This window comes from Erythrolamprus reginae, unplaced genomic scaffold, assembly GCF_031021105.1.
Source record: "Erythrolamprus reginae isolate rEryReg1 unplaced genomic scaffold, rEryReg1.hap1 scaffold_184, whole genome shotgun sequence".
NCBI classification, from domain to species: domain Eukaryota; kingdom Metazoa; phylum Chordata; class Lepidosauria; order Squamata; family Dipsadidae; genus Erythrolamprus; species Erythrolamprus reginae.
Window position 1 is genome coordinate 18,416 of NW_027248569.1, and position 14,330 is coordinate 32,745.

General features: G+C 41.9%; 1 protein-coding gene across 1 annotated transcript in view; it reads left to right on the forward strand.

The window, feature by feature from the left end:
* Positions 1–3,956: 3,956 nt before the first annotated feature.
* LOC139155976 (histone deacetylase 4-like) overlaps positions 3,957–14,330 on the forward strand; it is a gene marked incomplete at its 5' end in the record, with an annotated part of 63,588 nt that continues 53,214 nt past the window's right edge. The window contains one exon of the mRNA XM_070731360.1: positions 3,957–4,091. Within this exon, the coding sequence (XP_070587461.1) occupies positions 3,957–4,091 (135 nt within the window). The remainder of the gene's footprint in view (positions 4,092–14,330) is intronic.

Genomic DNA, 14,330 nt, shown 5'->3' on the forward strand with positions numbered 1-14,330 from the left:
GCTCCCACGGCATGGGCTCCCAACACAGCGCCGCTCAGCCCGGCCTCGGCGACGCCTCTGCGGATCCGCCAGCCCAGCCAAGCAATGCCTCTCTGGTCTGGACGAAGGCAGTGGGCAGTCCCCGCCGCAGCAGTCCCCGCGGGCACCGCGTGGCAAGGGCCGGCCAGGCCGCCGGCCAACAAAGGGGCTCCCTTGCCTCCCTCGTTCGGGCAGGTTTACAAAGGCAGCGCGGCAACTTGGAGCCCGGCGTGCCCCCGCCTCGCCTCGCCCGCCCCCGCCTGGCCGGCGCTCCGGCTACCCCCGGCTGAGGAAGAACCGAGTAGCCCCCGCCCTCCCCCGCCCGGCTCCCTTCAGCCCCCCGAGGCCAAGCGGGCGGGGGGCGGCCGGGACCTCACCTGTCTCCGCCGCTCGCATCGCCCCTCCGGCGGGCCGGCCTCCCCCGCCCGCCTCTGCTGCAGCCTCCGCCGCCTCCCCGACTGGCACAAAAGGGCCCCGCCCGCCCCGTCCCGAAGCTTACCTTGCGGCAGGATTCAAAGTGGGGTGGGGGGTGTCACTTCGCCGCTCGTGTCCTGGCTAAACCGGGCGGCAGGAGACAGGCTTTGAGTTTTGGCTGCGGGGGGAGGGAGTTAGGAAAGTCCTACTTCTCCCCCCGCAGCCAAAAACTCAAAGCCTGTCTCCTGCCGCCCGGTTTAGCCAGGACACGAGCGGCGAAGTGACTTGGAGGAATGGGAAGCTGAAACCGGGCGGTTTCCCACAATCTCGTCAGGTTCCCGACAACTCCAAATGCTGATGGGAAACCCGAGAGCCGTCCGGATGGGATGGGATTTTATTTATCCCCCCCATACACACACACACATACGAAGCGCTGCAGGTTCCCTTCCTCAAATTAAAAACATTCGTCTCGTTCCCACGGCGCCATTGCAAACTACTCGCAATCCGACATTTTGCAAACGCTTTTGAAAAGCCTCCGCCGTTGCCGGCCGCTTTCCTTTTTCGGCTGAGGAAAGCGAGCCGCAACCCGGTCGAGGCTCCCAGCGACGGCTTCCGCGCCTTTCAATGGGCCGTCCCTCCCTTCCCCAGCGCGGAACCTCCATTCTCTTGCTCGGGTTGGCCTTGCCTTTGGATCCGCCTCCGCCCGCCCGGCCCCGCCGCCTTCCTTTAGCGATCCGCCTCCCCTAAGAGAGCCGAGTCGGCCTGTGCTTGGCAAGCGGAGGGACTCTTATTCTGAAAGTGGGGAGTGACTTACACCACATCTTCTTCTCCTCCTCCTCCCGCCCTCCCCGCTTTCCCCACCCGCAGTGGCGGCTATCTGCACTATGGAGGAACAGAGGAGGTGGGGCGCTCAGCTGGACGGAGGTGGGGAAGGAAGCGGCGGTGGTGGTGGTGGCGGCCGCCGAAGTGGACACCGGGGGCGACCGCGGAGGGGTGTGTGCGGACGGACCAGCAGTTCTACTCTGGAGCCGTGGCACGGACGGGACCTTGGCGCGCGCGCTTCGCTGCGCCTCCTTCTCTCCATCCCTTCCCGAGCAAACCGAGCGCGCAGTTAGGACAAAAGCTGCCTCGGATCCATCTTTCTGCCGGGGCTGCTGCGAGGCTTCCCGGCTCTCTTCTTCTTCCTCCTCCAGCAGCTCCAAAGGGGCCGACCGGTGGTCGATGGGCGGGGAGGGAAAGAATGGCTGGGAATTCTTGCAAGCGGGACAGGTGGCGCCTCCTGGACTTCGAAGCGGCGGGAGTCCGAGCGCCTCCGCCTTTGTTGTGTGGTGGCACGGTGGCCGTTCGACTGGGCGCTTGTTGTGATTGCGAGAGGGAGTAAAGTACGAAGGGGTGCAGGCTTCCGGGCTTTTGCAGTTGGAGCGGGGGAAGGGAGTTTCAGCCCGGTTTCAGCTTCCCATTCCTCCAAGTCACTTCACCGCTCGTGTCCTGGCTAAACCAGGCAGCAGGAGACAGGCTTTGAGTTTTTGGCTGCGGGGGGAGAAGTAGGACTTTCCTAACTCCCTCCCCCCGCAGCCAAAACTCAAAGCCTGTCTCCTGCCGCCCGGTTTAGCCAGGACACGAGCGGCGAAGTGACTTGGAGGAATGGGAAGTCCAAACCGCCCGGTTTCAGCGGCGGGCGGCACCCAGGGAAGGTTCCTTCGGCCGCTGGTCTGCTCCACAGCGCGGCAGCAACGAGGAGCCGAATATGGGGTTTCCCCGTCGCCCACGCCGCTTCTCCGCGCGCCTCAGCTGGGAAGCGGCGCTGGGGTTTCCCCGCCGCCCACGCAAAGGGGAAACCCCGGCAAGAGGGGGAAGACCCAGGGAAGCCGCCCAGCAGCTGATCTGCCCGGGGCAAACTCCACCATCTACGCAGATGGTGTTGTTTACTTCCGGGTTGAAAAATCGCGATATAGCGTTTCGCAATAATCGAGATCGCGAAACTCGAGGGATCACTGTATATACTATTTGGATTTAAAAGTTGAAAAGCTGAGGGAAAAACAATAGTAAGAGATTTTAAGACGGTATGGTTGCCACCTATTGGTAGAAACTGTACTTGTGAGAAAGTTCTTCGAGTTGGATTTCTTTGTTTACTTAGACAATTCCATCTGTCCATTCATTACCCTGGGGGGGAATTTTTGACCCCCTCAGAGAGGGTCCGCAACTTGGGCATCCTCCTCGATCCACAGCTTACATTAGAGAACCATCTTTCAGCTGTGGCGAGGGGGGCGTTTGCCCAGGTTCGCCTGGTGCACCAGTTGCGGCCCTATCTGGACCGGGAGTCACTGCTCACAGTCACTCATGCCCTCATCACCTCTAGGTTCGACTATTGTAACGCTCTCTACATGGGGCTATCTTTGAAAAAGTGTTCGGAAACTTCAGATCATGCAAAGTGCAGATGCGAGAGCAATCATGGGCTTCCCTAGGTATGCCCATGTTACACCAACACTCCGCAGTCTGCATTGGTTGCTGATCAGTTTCTGGTCACAATTCAAACTGTTGGTTATGACCTAAAAAGCCCTTCATTGCATCGGACCAGAATATCTCTGGGACCGCCTTCTGCCGCACGAATCCCAGCGACCAGTTAGTTCCCACAGAGTTGACCTTCGCCGGGTCCCATCGACTAAACAATGTCATCTGGCGGGATGCAGGGGAAGAGCCTTTTCTGTGGCGGCCCCAACCCTCTGGAACCAGCTCCCCCCCGGAGATTAGGATTGCCCCCACCCTCCTTGCCTTTCGTAAACTCCTTAAAACCCACCTCTGCTGTCAGGCATGGGGGAATTGAGACATCTCTCCCAGGCCTATATAGTTTATGCATGGTATGTCTTGCTTTTTTAAATAAGGGGGTTTTAGATATTTTTAAATATTAGATTTGTTGTACATTGTTTTTATTATTGTTGTGAGCCGCCCCGAGTCTACAGAGAAGGGCGGCATACAAATCTAATGAATGAATGAATGAATAAAATCCTCACGCCTTCGGTAAAATCCTAAAGATATAGCTTTGTCATTTGCTTGGGGCTCCAATAGGGGAATATCATAGTGGAGGTGGTTGATCAATTACCCTACCTTCCCTCTATTCTGCTTCTATGCTCCCTATCTTTTAATTTGTGTGTGTGTCCTATTTAGGCTTTTATCTTTGTATAGTTTTTATTTTTAAGATTGTAAGCCTCTTACCTTAGGATAAGTTAAATGGGCAGCCAATAACTGTTATAAATAATAAACAAACACCAAGTTATGAGCTTTTCTCATATGAGATAGTCAACTCCAAATTGTACATTACAATTTCTGGGATGTCACTAGCACATCGATTTATGACAATTTTAAAACTGTACTGTTGATGTGGGAAGAGTATGGTTAATTTAAAATCACAACATATTCTGAGATGCAATCCAAAGCATACCATGCTACATATAATTGGATTGTTTACTTCCATAATTGATCCATCTTAAGAGCCACTTGTAAGTAATACTTCTGATGTATTGTAATGTCTGTCATTTAAGGATGTACATCATGGAAATGGTACGCAGCAAGCTTTCTACAGTGATCCTAATGTCCTTTATATTTCACTACATCGCTATGATGATGGAAACTTCTTCCCAGGCAGTGGAGCCCCTGATGAGGTAATAATATGATAAATATGTTTTTTCAGATTTTTTTGTAATACAATTTGGAAATTCAAATGATAAAATGCTGGGTCTTGCAATACAAGTGAGGGAATCTGATTTCTTCCACTTTCAGAAGTAAATGTTTTAGCTTTTAATTCTCTAAAATTGTTAGGCCCCACCCCTCAAGTCCATGACAGCTAAATTTAACTATCGCAACATCAATTCTTCACGTTTTGGATTTTATCTGTCTCTATATAAAATATAGATATACTTACATGAATATAGCAATAGTATTTGGATTTATATACCACTACATAGTGCTTTACGGCACTCTCTGAGCAGTTTACCAAGTTAGCATATTGCCTCCAACAATCTGGGTCCTCATTTTACTGATCTCAGAAAGATGGAAGGCTGAGTCAACTTCTAAACCTGTCAGGATCAATCTTCAGAGTTAGCTTGTAATACAGCATTCTAACCACTGTGCCATCAGGCATCTTGATGATATATAGCTAGCTATTCCTCAACTTATGACAAAAAGTGAGGTCAGAATTTGTGTTGCTAAGTGAGAAATATGTTAAGTGAATTTTGCTCCATTTTACAATTTTTCTTGCCACAGGTGCTATTTTTTAAATTAGTAATATGATTAAGTGAATCTGTCCTCCCCATTGACTTTTGCTTATCAGAAGGTCACAAAAAAGGATCACAAGACCCTAGGATATTACATCTGTTATAAATATGAACCAGTTGTCAAGCATGTGAATGTAAATCATGTGACAATGGGAATGCTGCAAGGGTCATAAATGTGAAAAATGGTTATAAGCCACTTTTTCAGTGTTATTGTAACTTTGAACAGTCACTAAATGAACTGTTGTAAATCAAGGACTATCTGTATAGTTTATATATGAAAAAGAGGTCTGCAAGGTACAGACTATACATACCTCAGAGACAGTCCAACGCATAGTGATAAGATGTAAGGTACAGACAGGAATAGCATGAATTGAACAACAAAACCACATACCTTGCAGGATGTGGTGCAGATGTACAGGAACATCTGCACAGGGTATACAGGGGTTTGCAACCTGCAGCTCTGGAGCTGCATGTGGCACTTTCATCCCTCTGCTATGGCTCCCTATCCACTCAGGGAAGGATTTAAAGGGTGTAAGAGGAAGTTAGAAAGAAGGCGAGAACAGAGAGAATAGAAGGGGAGGTAGAGAAGGAAGGAAGAGGAAGGAGAAGGAAAAAGGAAGGAGGAGGAGATGGTAGTAGGAAATGGAAAAGAATGTGTAAGAAAGTAGGTACTAGAGGTGGAAGAGCCACCTGAGATAGAAAGAGGAAAGTGGAGAGAGCAAAGATTGAGATGGATTGAATAATAAAATTAAAATTAGAATGTAACTTAGGTTTGTTTATTTATTTATTTGTTTATCAGGTTTATATGCCATCCCTCTCCAAGGACTTGGGGTGGCTTATTGTACTATTGTTTTTAAGTAACAATATATGCATATTGGTTTGTGTTGAAGGTATATGTGATTATGTTTTTGATGTGGAGGAAAATAAAAACAAATTACAAAAATAAAGTAGTACAACCTTTGTCTCATCGAGCTGAACTGCAAGCCCCTTGTTGATTGGCTGCCACACCCCAATCCCTGAAGCTGCTCATTCAAACTAGCCAGTCAACAGCAAGCTGCCAGATTGTGCCAAACTAAGCCTGCAGGCCGTCATGGCAGAGAAGCCGGTCTTTTATTCTGATGGGGAAAGCTATTTTCCTTACATCTCAAGTTCTTACAGCTTCACGTGCTTCTGAATAGAATACTGTGGTTCTCTGCCATATGGGTCATTCTCTTCTGAAGCTCCCCCCCCCGCTCCCCTCCCCCCTAGCCCATCTCAATTTGCATATCAAAGGCTTAAAGAAAGGAAACTCTAACTTTGCAAATACCCAGATGGTGCTAGGAGCTGGTAGGCGCTAATAATTCTCCAACAAAAGGAATAAACAAACCAACTTATTAACAAAGAATTGCTTTCAACCCAACAGTAAATTCTCTGATTTTCCAACTTTTACTTACTCAGCATTGGAATCCTGACAATAGCGAAAGGACTCTGAATAAACTTTAAAAAGAGTCCAGCCATTGCAAAGGACTTGGGAAGACGCCTGACCCCCAGCTGTGTAGAGCCATCATTAATTACCTGACCTTAAAATTCCTAACTGAGACACTCAGTGGTAGGAGCCAAGCCTGCAGTGGAAGACCCTGCTAACACCAGAGTCTAGCTGCTAGTGAAGGACCCTGGAAGACGCCTGATCCCCAGTAAAACAGAGGACCCTGAAAACGCATTCCTTCAATTAACTCTTTCAACTTCCACCATTACCTCGTGGCTGAAAGACCAGCTCTGCTCCTCAAATCTCTTTCCTTCATATTCCTAAAATCACTCAGCTTGCAGTGACGCTCAACCCCCCCCCCCCCCTAATGGCTGTATAATAACACAGCAACCTTTCTCATTCAAAAGCTATAAATCTCTATAGGTCGCTCCAACACCCCTAGTGGCTGCAAAGGAACCTAGCAGTCTCATTCAACCAACAGCTATGCCGTCCAAGAAAAAAACACAAGCAAATCAAGTAAATGAGTCTGATAACATTTGCTTCATATGTAACAACACTATTAATACACAAGAAGGATTTATAAAATGTCACTCCTGCAAAAAATCAGCTCATCATACCTGCCTTAACATAAATAAGCATGTCGCCACTTTTCTTCAAGATAATCCTTCTTTCTACTATTGCTGTCCATCCTGTACTCCCAAACCAGACTCCCTTGGCAATCTATCCGATGTAATCCAATCAGCAGTCTCTAAAATCCAACTATCATGCTCAGAAAGCATGGAACTACGGCTTACCTCCACAGAAAAAAACATCCAAGATCTGATACACGCTAAAACACCAAAACAAGTACCCTACACCACCCCACCACCACCACTTTATACTCCACGGAGGCCACCACTACCTCTATCTTCAAACCCTACTACTGACATCTCCACCCTGATGCAAGATGCCATGGAACGTGGACAAAAACACCATAACGCCGTACTTTTTGGCCTAGAAGAAAACGGGGAAACTGATCTATCAAATATCCGTAATATCATCCACAACCATCATCCTCAATCAATCACCCCTGACGATATCTTAGCGGTTTCTAGAAGTGGCCCTATACTAAAGTACAGTGATGGAACAATGGCTCCCCGGCTGTGCAGTATAGTCTGCAAAAACGAAGCTACCAAACAACAATTCATCAGGACCATGAACTCCATCGCCAGAAATAACGCAAATTACAACAAACTCAGATCCAGACCAGACCAAACACTACTCCAACGCATCCGCTCTCGTGAACTACGGGCCGAACTCCGGAGACGTTGTGACCAAGGTGAAACTAGCCTCTACATTGACTACCGCTCTGATTGCATCAGGACCAAATCTCATAATCCTTCCTTCTTCCCCAAACCCATTGTCCCTCCTCAGCCATCTTCTCCACCCATCATCCCTCATCTTCAAACGGACCCCCCCCAGCACTTCAAGCAACAAATAGGATAGTGCGCCTCTTACTACCTCATTCCAATCCAATTTCTACCCAACTCAACCCAATCCCATCCTTGTCCACGAACTCAATCTCAAATGTAAACTAATCAATGCAAGAAGCATAATCAACAAATTATCTGAATTCCTCATCCTACTTGACACAAACATATTTGACTTAATATTTGTTTGTGAAACATGGCTGAACTCTTCATATCCTGACTCCATCATCACACAAAGTAACTACCTGGTCTTCCGGTCTGACCGCGACTCCCGCAGAGGGGGTGGTGTAGCCATATTCTACAAAAGCTCACTCAACCTAAAAAACATTCAAGTTACACAAGATCTCATCCTCCCTGAAAGCCTAGTTTGCGACATTTCCCTCAACACTACACTCCGTTTCCTTCTGTGCTACAGAGCTCCAAACTACGACATTACCCATGCAACTAAACTAACCTCCCTCCTAACTTGGGCAACCTCCTGCCCCCATCCCATTATCTTCCTTGGTGACCTCAACCTACCACACATCAACTGGTCACTAAACGAATGCTCCACTGAACCTATACATACCGCCATCTATAATGCCGTCACCAGCCTAGGACTAGAACAATTAGTATCAAACAACACCAGACTCAACAACTGCCTCGATCTCATATTCTGCAACAGCAAAAGTGCTATCTATGGACTGCACACAAAAGAACCTTTTTCCAACAGCGACCACAGCACGATCAACTTCAACCTCAACCTACATCATCTAAACACTCACATGAAGTATGTGGCGCCTAAGTACAATTTCAGGAAAGCCAACTATGAACTCATAGATGCCAATCTCTCATTTATTAACTGGCAATCCTTGTTCTCTAACTGCATCACCATTAATGACCTCTACAACACGTTCTTACACCAAATTAATAGACTTATAGATCTGCATGTTCCACTCACCTCTCCTAGAAGAAAACGAAAAAATAATGTACCAGTCTCGATAAAGAAACTACAAACCAAAAAAAGATCCCTATGGCGTAGAAATAAAAAAGGCCCAGTAACCAACTTTAAAAGCCGCTACAGAAGTATATGCCAACAAATAAAAGTAGAATGTCTCAACTATCACAGTGAACAAGAGGAAAACTTCCTACATACCAAATCTAACCGTGCCTTCTACAACTTCGTCAACAACAAACTTAACGACTCCAGACCTATTCCACCTCTCGTAGGACCCAACAACAAAGAATACCACGATGACCCATCCAAAGCTAACCTCTTCAACTCCTTTTTTGGCTCCGTTTTTGTTAACAGTAATGGCTCATCCCCCCTCTTTGCAAATCGCATTCCAAACTCATTAAAAAACCTAACCCAAATCATCTTCACTATAGACTATGTTGAAAAAGCAATCCGTGACCTCAAACCTTCCCTATCTGTCGGTCCAGACGGTCTTTGTGCATACTTCCTAAGAAAACTTTCTTCTGCCATAGCTGAACCCCTAAGCATTATCTTCCAAAAATCCTTCAGGACCAGCACTCTCCCCAAGCTGTGGTCAAAAGCAGTAGTCATCCCCATTTTCAAAAAAGGAGACCCATCACTAGTTGACAACTACAGACCAATATCACTATGCTGCGTCCCTTGTAAAATCATGGAATCAATCATAAATCGATCAATCACCCTTTACTTAGAATCTAATAACCTACTATCAAAAAAACAATTTGGATTCAGAAAGAAACTATCCTGCAACCTACAACTACTTCACTGCAAAAACATCTGGACTACCCACCTTGATCAAGGAAAATCCATCGATGCAATTTATATCGACTTCTGCAAAGCCTTTGACTCAGTGGTTCACGACAAACTTCTCATAAAACTCAAATCCTATGGCATCTCAGGACTCCTCCACAACTGGATTACTGCATTCCTGTCAAACAGGCAACAAGTTGTCAAAATCGGAAGCGCCATTTCCACCCCCGTCCCTGTCAAAAGCGGTGTTCCCCAAGGCAGCGTACTAGGTCCTACTCTTTTCATCCTATACATCAATGACCTCTGTGATAATATCACAAGCAACTGTGTGCTTTTTGCCGACGATGTGAAACTTTTCAACACCACTGACAACACACTCACTCTCCAAAAAGACCTTGACTTTGTTTCAGATTGGTCTAACACCTGGCAACTTCAAATATCAACCAACAAATGCTCTACCCTCCACATCGGCAAAAAGAATCCAAACCTCGCATATGAACTGAATAAACAAATTCTCGCAGCCAACCCACACTCAGTAAAAGACCTTGGAATACTAATATCTTTTTTTTTTCAATTTTTTTTATTAATTTTCATAAAATAGACAGACACACATACAAACACTAAACATAAAATGGGGGTGTATTTCCCCCGCTTCTTTTGAAAGTGTACATTCAAGTACAGAAAAAGAATACATAATTAAATATATGTTAAATGTTAAAAAATTTAGTAAATTTGAGTTAAAGTTTTATAAATCTTGAATACAATATGAATATTAGGTAAGATTAGTATAACATAATCATAAAAAAAGATGGCTTTAATGTAATCTTAATTACTATAGTAAAATACCATATTCATCAAGCAAAACATTTAAACTAATTTCAACTATTATACATATATAGACCAAAGTTCTTAATATGTTGCTTATACTTATATTTATACGTAAACTACTATGTCATAATCATCAAAAAAGAAAAAAAAAAGCATTTAAACTAGTATTAATATTGTTATCACCTAGGTAAAAACAAATACAAAAAGTTAACTAGAAATAAGTGTGTATATTTTATTTTTTCTTTTCTATCCATTTATAAACATTGTTCCATGTTTCATAAAATTTAGTATCTTCTTGATCATTTAATCTTCTTGTCATCATGTCCATTTCAGCGCAATCTAGTATTTTAGCTATAACTTCTTCTTCTTTGGGGATTTCCTCCCCTTTCCAGTTTTGCGCATATATTATTCTAGCCGCAGTTAATATGTGTATAATTAAGTAAAGAATTTCTTTCTTATAGGTCTGATTGGTAACTCCTAATAAGTAAAATTCCGGGGTATTATCTATATCTTGCTTTATTATTTCTTTTAATATTTTCTCAATCATCTTCCAATATATTTTAGCTTTACCACATGTCCACCATTGATGGTAATAGGTTCCTATATCCTTCTTACATTTCCAGCATAATGGGGATGTTTTGGGAAACATTTTTGCAATCCTATTTGGTGGGAGATGCCATCTGTAGAACATTTTGATTTGATTTTCTTTTAGTGAAACTGATTTGGTAATTTTCCAATTATTAATCCAAACTTTCTCCCATGTATCTATGTCTATTTCCTTGCCAATATTTCTACACCATCTTATCATAGTATCTTTTAAAGTCAACTCTATATTTTTATGAGCGATGAGAAATTTATATATTTTCCCTATCATTTTTGTTGGATTGGTAGTAATTAGATTGCTTAAAAGATTCTTACTTTTGTTAAAAATATAAAGAGTTTTATCCTTCTGGTATCTAGATCGAATCTGAGCATAGTGCCACCAGTCTATTATTATCCCTTCTTCTTGTAATTTAATCCTAGATTTTAGCTTCATCTGGTCATTTAATAATTCTTTATATCTATAAGTTATTTTCTTGTCTTTTATGGACTTTGGATGCGTTATTGCTTCTAGGGGAGCTAGCCATTCTGGGATATTTAAAAAGTGATTTTTCTTTATGTCTTTCCAGACTTCTAGTAGATACTTCCTTAATGTATGTCTTTTAAAATATGAATGATTTTTTTCCTTATCGTACCATACAAAGGCGTGCCATCCAAGCATAAGATCGTGTCCTTCTAAGTTTAGTATTCTTTTATTCTCTAGAGTTATCCACTCTCTAAGCCATGTTAATGCGGCAGCCTGATAGTATAATTTCCAATTTGGAAGGCCAAATCCTCCTCTTTCTTTGATATCTTCTAAGCAGTTCATTTTTATCCTTGCTTTTTTCCCTTGTCATATGAATTTTTTAACTAGGTTTGTTAAAGTTTTAAAAAAAATTCCCCCTGGATTTATTGGAATTACCTGGAAGAGAAATAAAACCTTGGGTAGAATATTCATCTTAATTGTTGCAATTCTTCCTAACAATGATATTTTCAGATTATTCCACATTGCTAAATCTTTTTTAATTTCTGTTAGTAATTTTGTATAATTATCATTTTTTAATGTTATTGTTTTGGCTGTTAAATTTATTCCTAAGTATTTTGCTTTTTTTACAGTCTTTATTCCAGAGATGCTTTCTAATTTAATTTCTTGTGTTTTGTTCATATTTTTAGTCAAAAAATATGTTTTACTTTTGTTTATCTTTAAACCTGCTACCTTTCCATATTGTTCAATAGCTTGCAGTAAAGTAGGAACTGTTGTTATCAGTTCTTCAATTATGAACGTTAAGTCATCTGCAAAGGCTTGGACTTTATAAGTTTCATCTCCTACAGTTAAACCTTTTATTTTGGGATCCGCTCTTATTTTAATTAATAGAGTTTCAAGAATCATGATAAATAACAATGGTGATATAGGGCAACCTTGTCGAACTCCCTTATTTATATCGAGTGTTGGTAGTTGATTGTTGTTCAATATTATGTTAGTTGTTTGTTTTGAATATATAGTATCTATTAAGTTAACAAATTTTGGGCCAAATCTCATTTTATTTAATTGCATTTTTATAAATATCCAATTGACATTATCAAAGGCCTTTTGAGCGTCTAGAAACATTAAAGATGCTGTCTTGCCTGGATATTGTTCATAATACTCTAATGTATTTATTACTGTTCTAAGATTGTTTTTAATTTGTCTCCCTGGTAGAAACCCATTTTGGTCTTGGTGTATCATTCCATTTGTAACTCTTTTGAGTCTGTCTGCATAAATGGTGATAAATATCTTATAATCTACATTTAATAATGATATGGGCCTATAGTTTTTAATTTTTTCTGGGTCTGTGCCCTGTTTGTGTATTAAAGTTGTCAGTGATTCTGACCAAGATTTAGGAATTTTACCCTCAAGTCTACATAGGTTAAAAGTTTCTAACATGTAGGTTCTTATTGTTTCATTTTCTATCTTGTACCATTCTGCCGGTATAGCGTCTGGGCCTGTGGCCTTGTTGCTTTTCTGTTTTTTAATTGTTGTTAGGAGTTCTTCCATTGTTATTGGTCCATCCATGGTGGCCTGTTGGTCTTCTGTTATTTGTGGTAATTTTGAAGCTTGTAAATAGTTAAATACTTCATCTTCACTAACATTATCTTTGGCATATAGATCTTTATAAAAATTGTAGACAATGTCTGCCTTTCCTTCTGTATCGTATTTTATTGTACCATCTTTGTCTTGTAGTTTTTTAATTAATTTTGATTGGCGCTGTTTTCTAAGTTTATATGCTAACCATCTGCCTGGTTTATTTGCATGTTCAAAATAGTGTTGCTTTGCTCTCTTAATTTTTTCAGTTATTTGGTTTTGTTCTATAATTCTTATTTTATGTTTAATTACATTTATTTCTGTTTTTAAATCTCTGTTCTTAGTGTGTTGCTGTGATAAAAATTCTAATTGTTTCAATTCATTTATTAATTGTGCATACTTTAATTTATTTTCCTTGTTATATTTTGCAATATAAGATATTGTTAATCCTCTTATATAAGCTTTAGCTGTATCCCATAAGTTCTGTGGCGTAGTTTCTGAAGTTTTGTTGATTTCAAAAAATATTTTTAATTCCTTTTCAATCCAATCCTTATATTTCTTATCATTCAATATATTTCTATTCATCCGCCAATTATTCTGTTTATTATTCATTCTCATAAAAACCACTATTGGATTGTGATCGGCCCACGTATTAGCATCTATCTCTACTTCTCTTATTTGTTCTGCGACCGTTTTTGGTGCCCATATCATGTCTATTCTTGTCCATATTTTGTGGGGGTTAGAGTAAAAAGTATATTGTCTCTTATGGGGATATCTTTCCCTCCAAATATCATTTAACAATAATTCCCCTTTCATTTTTTGAAAAGTACTAGGTAGCAAATTCCTTCTTGTCTTTTTGTTTCTTTTCCTTTTATTGTTACCTCCCCCCCCTGAGTGGTCTAATTGTCTATTCGCGATAGCATTAAAATCACCTATTATTAATACATTTTCAATAGCTAGGTCTATTATTGTTTGGTGCAAATTTTTATAAAATGTCATTTGATCTTCATTAGGGGCATAAATAGAAACAACAGCCAAAGGTCTAGGTTCAATATCAACTTGTACAATCAATATTCTACCCTCATTATCCTTAAATATTTGTTTGGAATTTATAGAGTTCTCAACATACATCACTACACCTCTTTTTTTTTAATCTGCTAATGCAGCATACATTTTTCCAATTTTTGGATTCAACAGTAATTTTTGGTTATTTTTTTTGGTATGCACTTCTTGTAATATTGTAATTTGAGCATTTTGATTTCTAATTTTAGAAAAGATTTGTTTCCTTTTCCTTGGTTCATTAAGTCCATTGACGTTTACAGAAAAAAATTTTAAATCTTTACTTGTTGTCATTTGGTAGGTTTTTTGGTTTCTCGCTGAGGTTGAACTCTTCTGGCACCTTGGTCCTGCTCTATTACTTGAGCAATAGCCCCCAGATCTTCTTCTTGCTGGGTTGGTAATTTTTCCCCTGGTTGCTGTTGAGCTAGTTGTTGTTGGACCA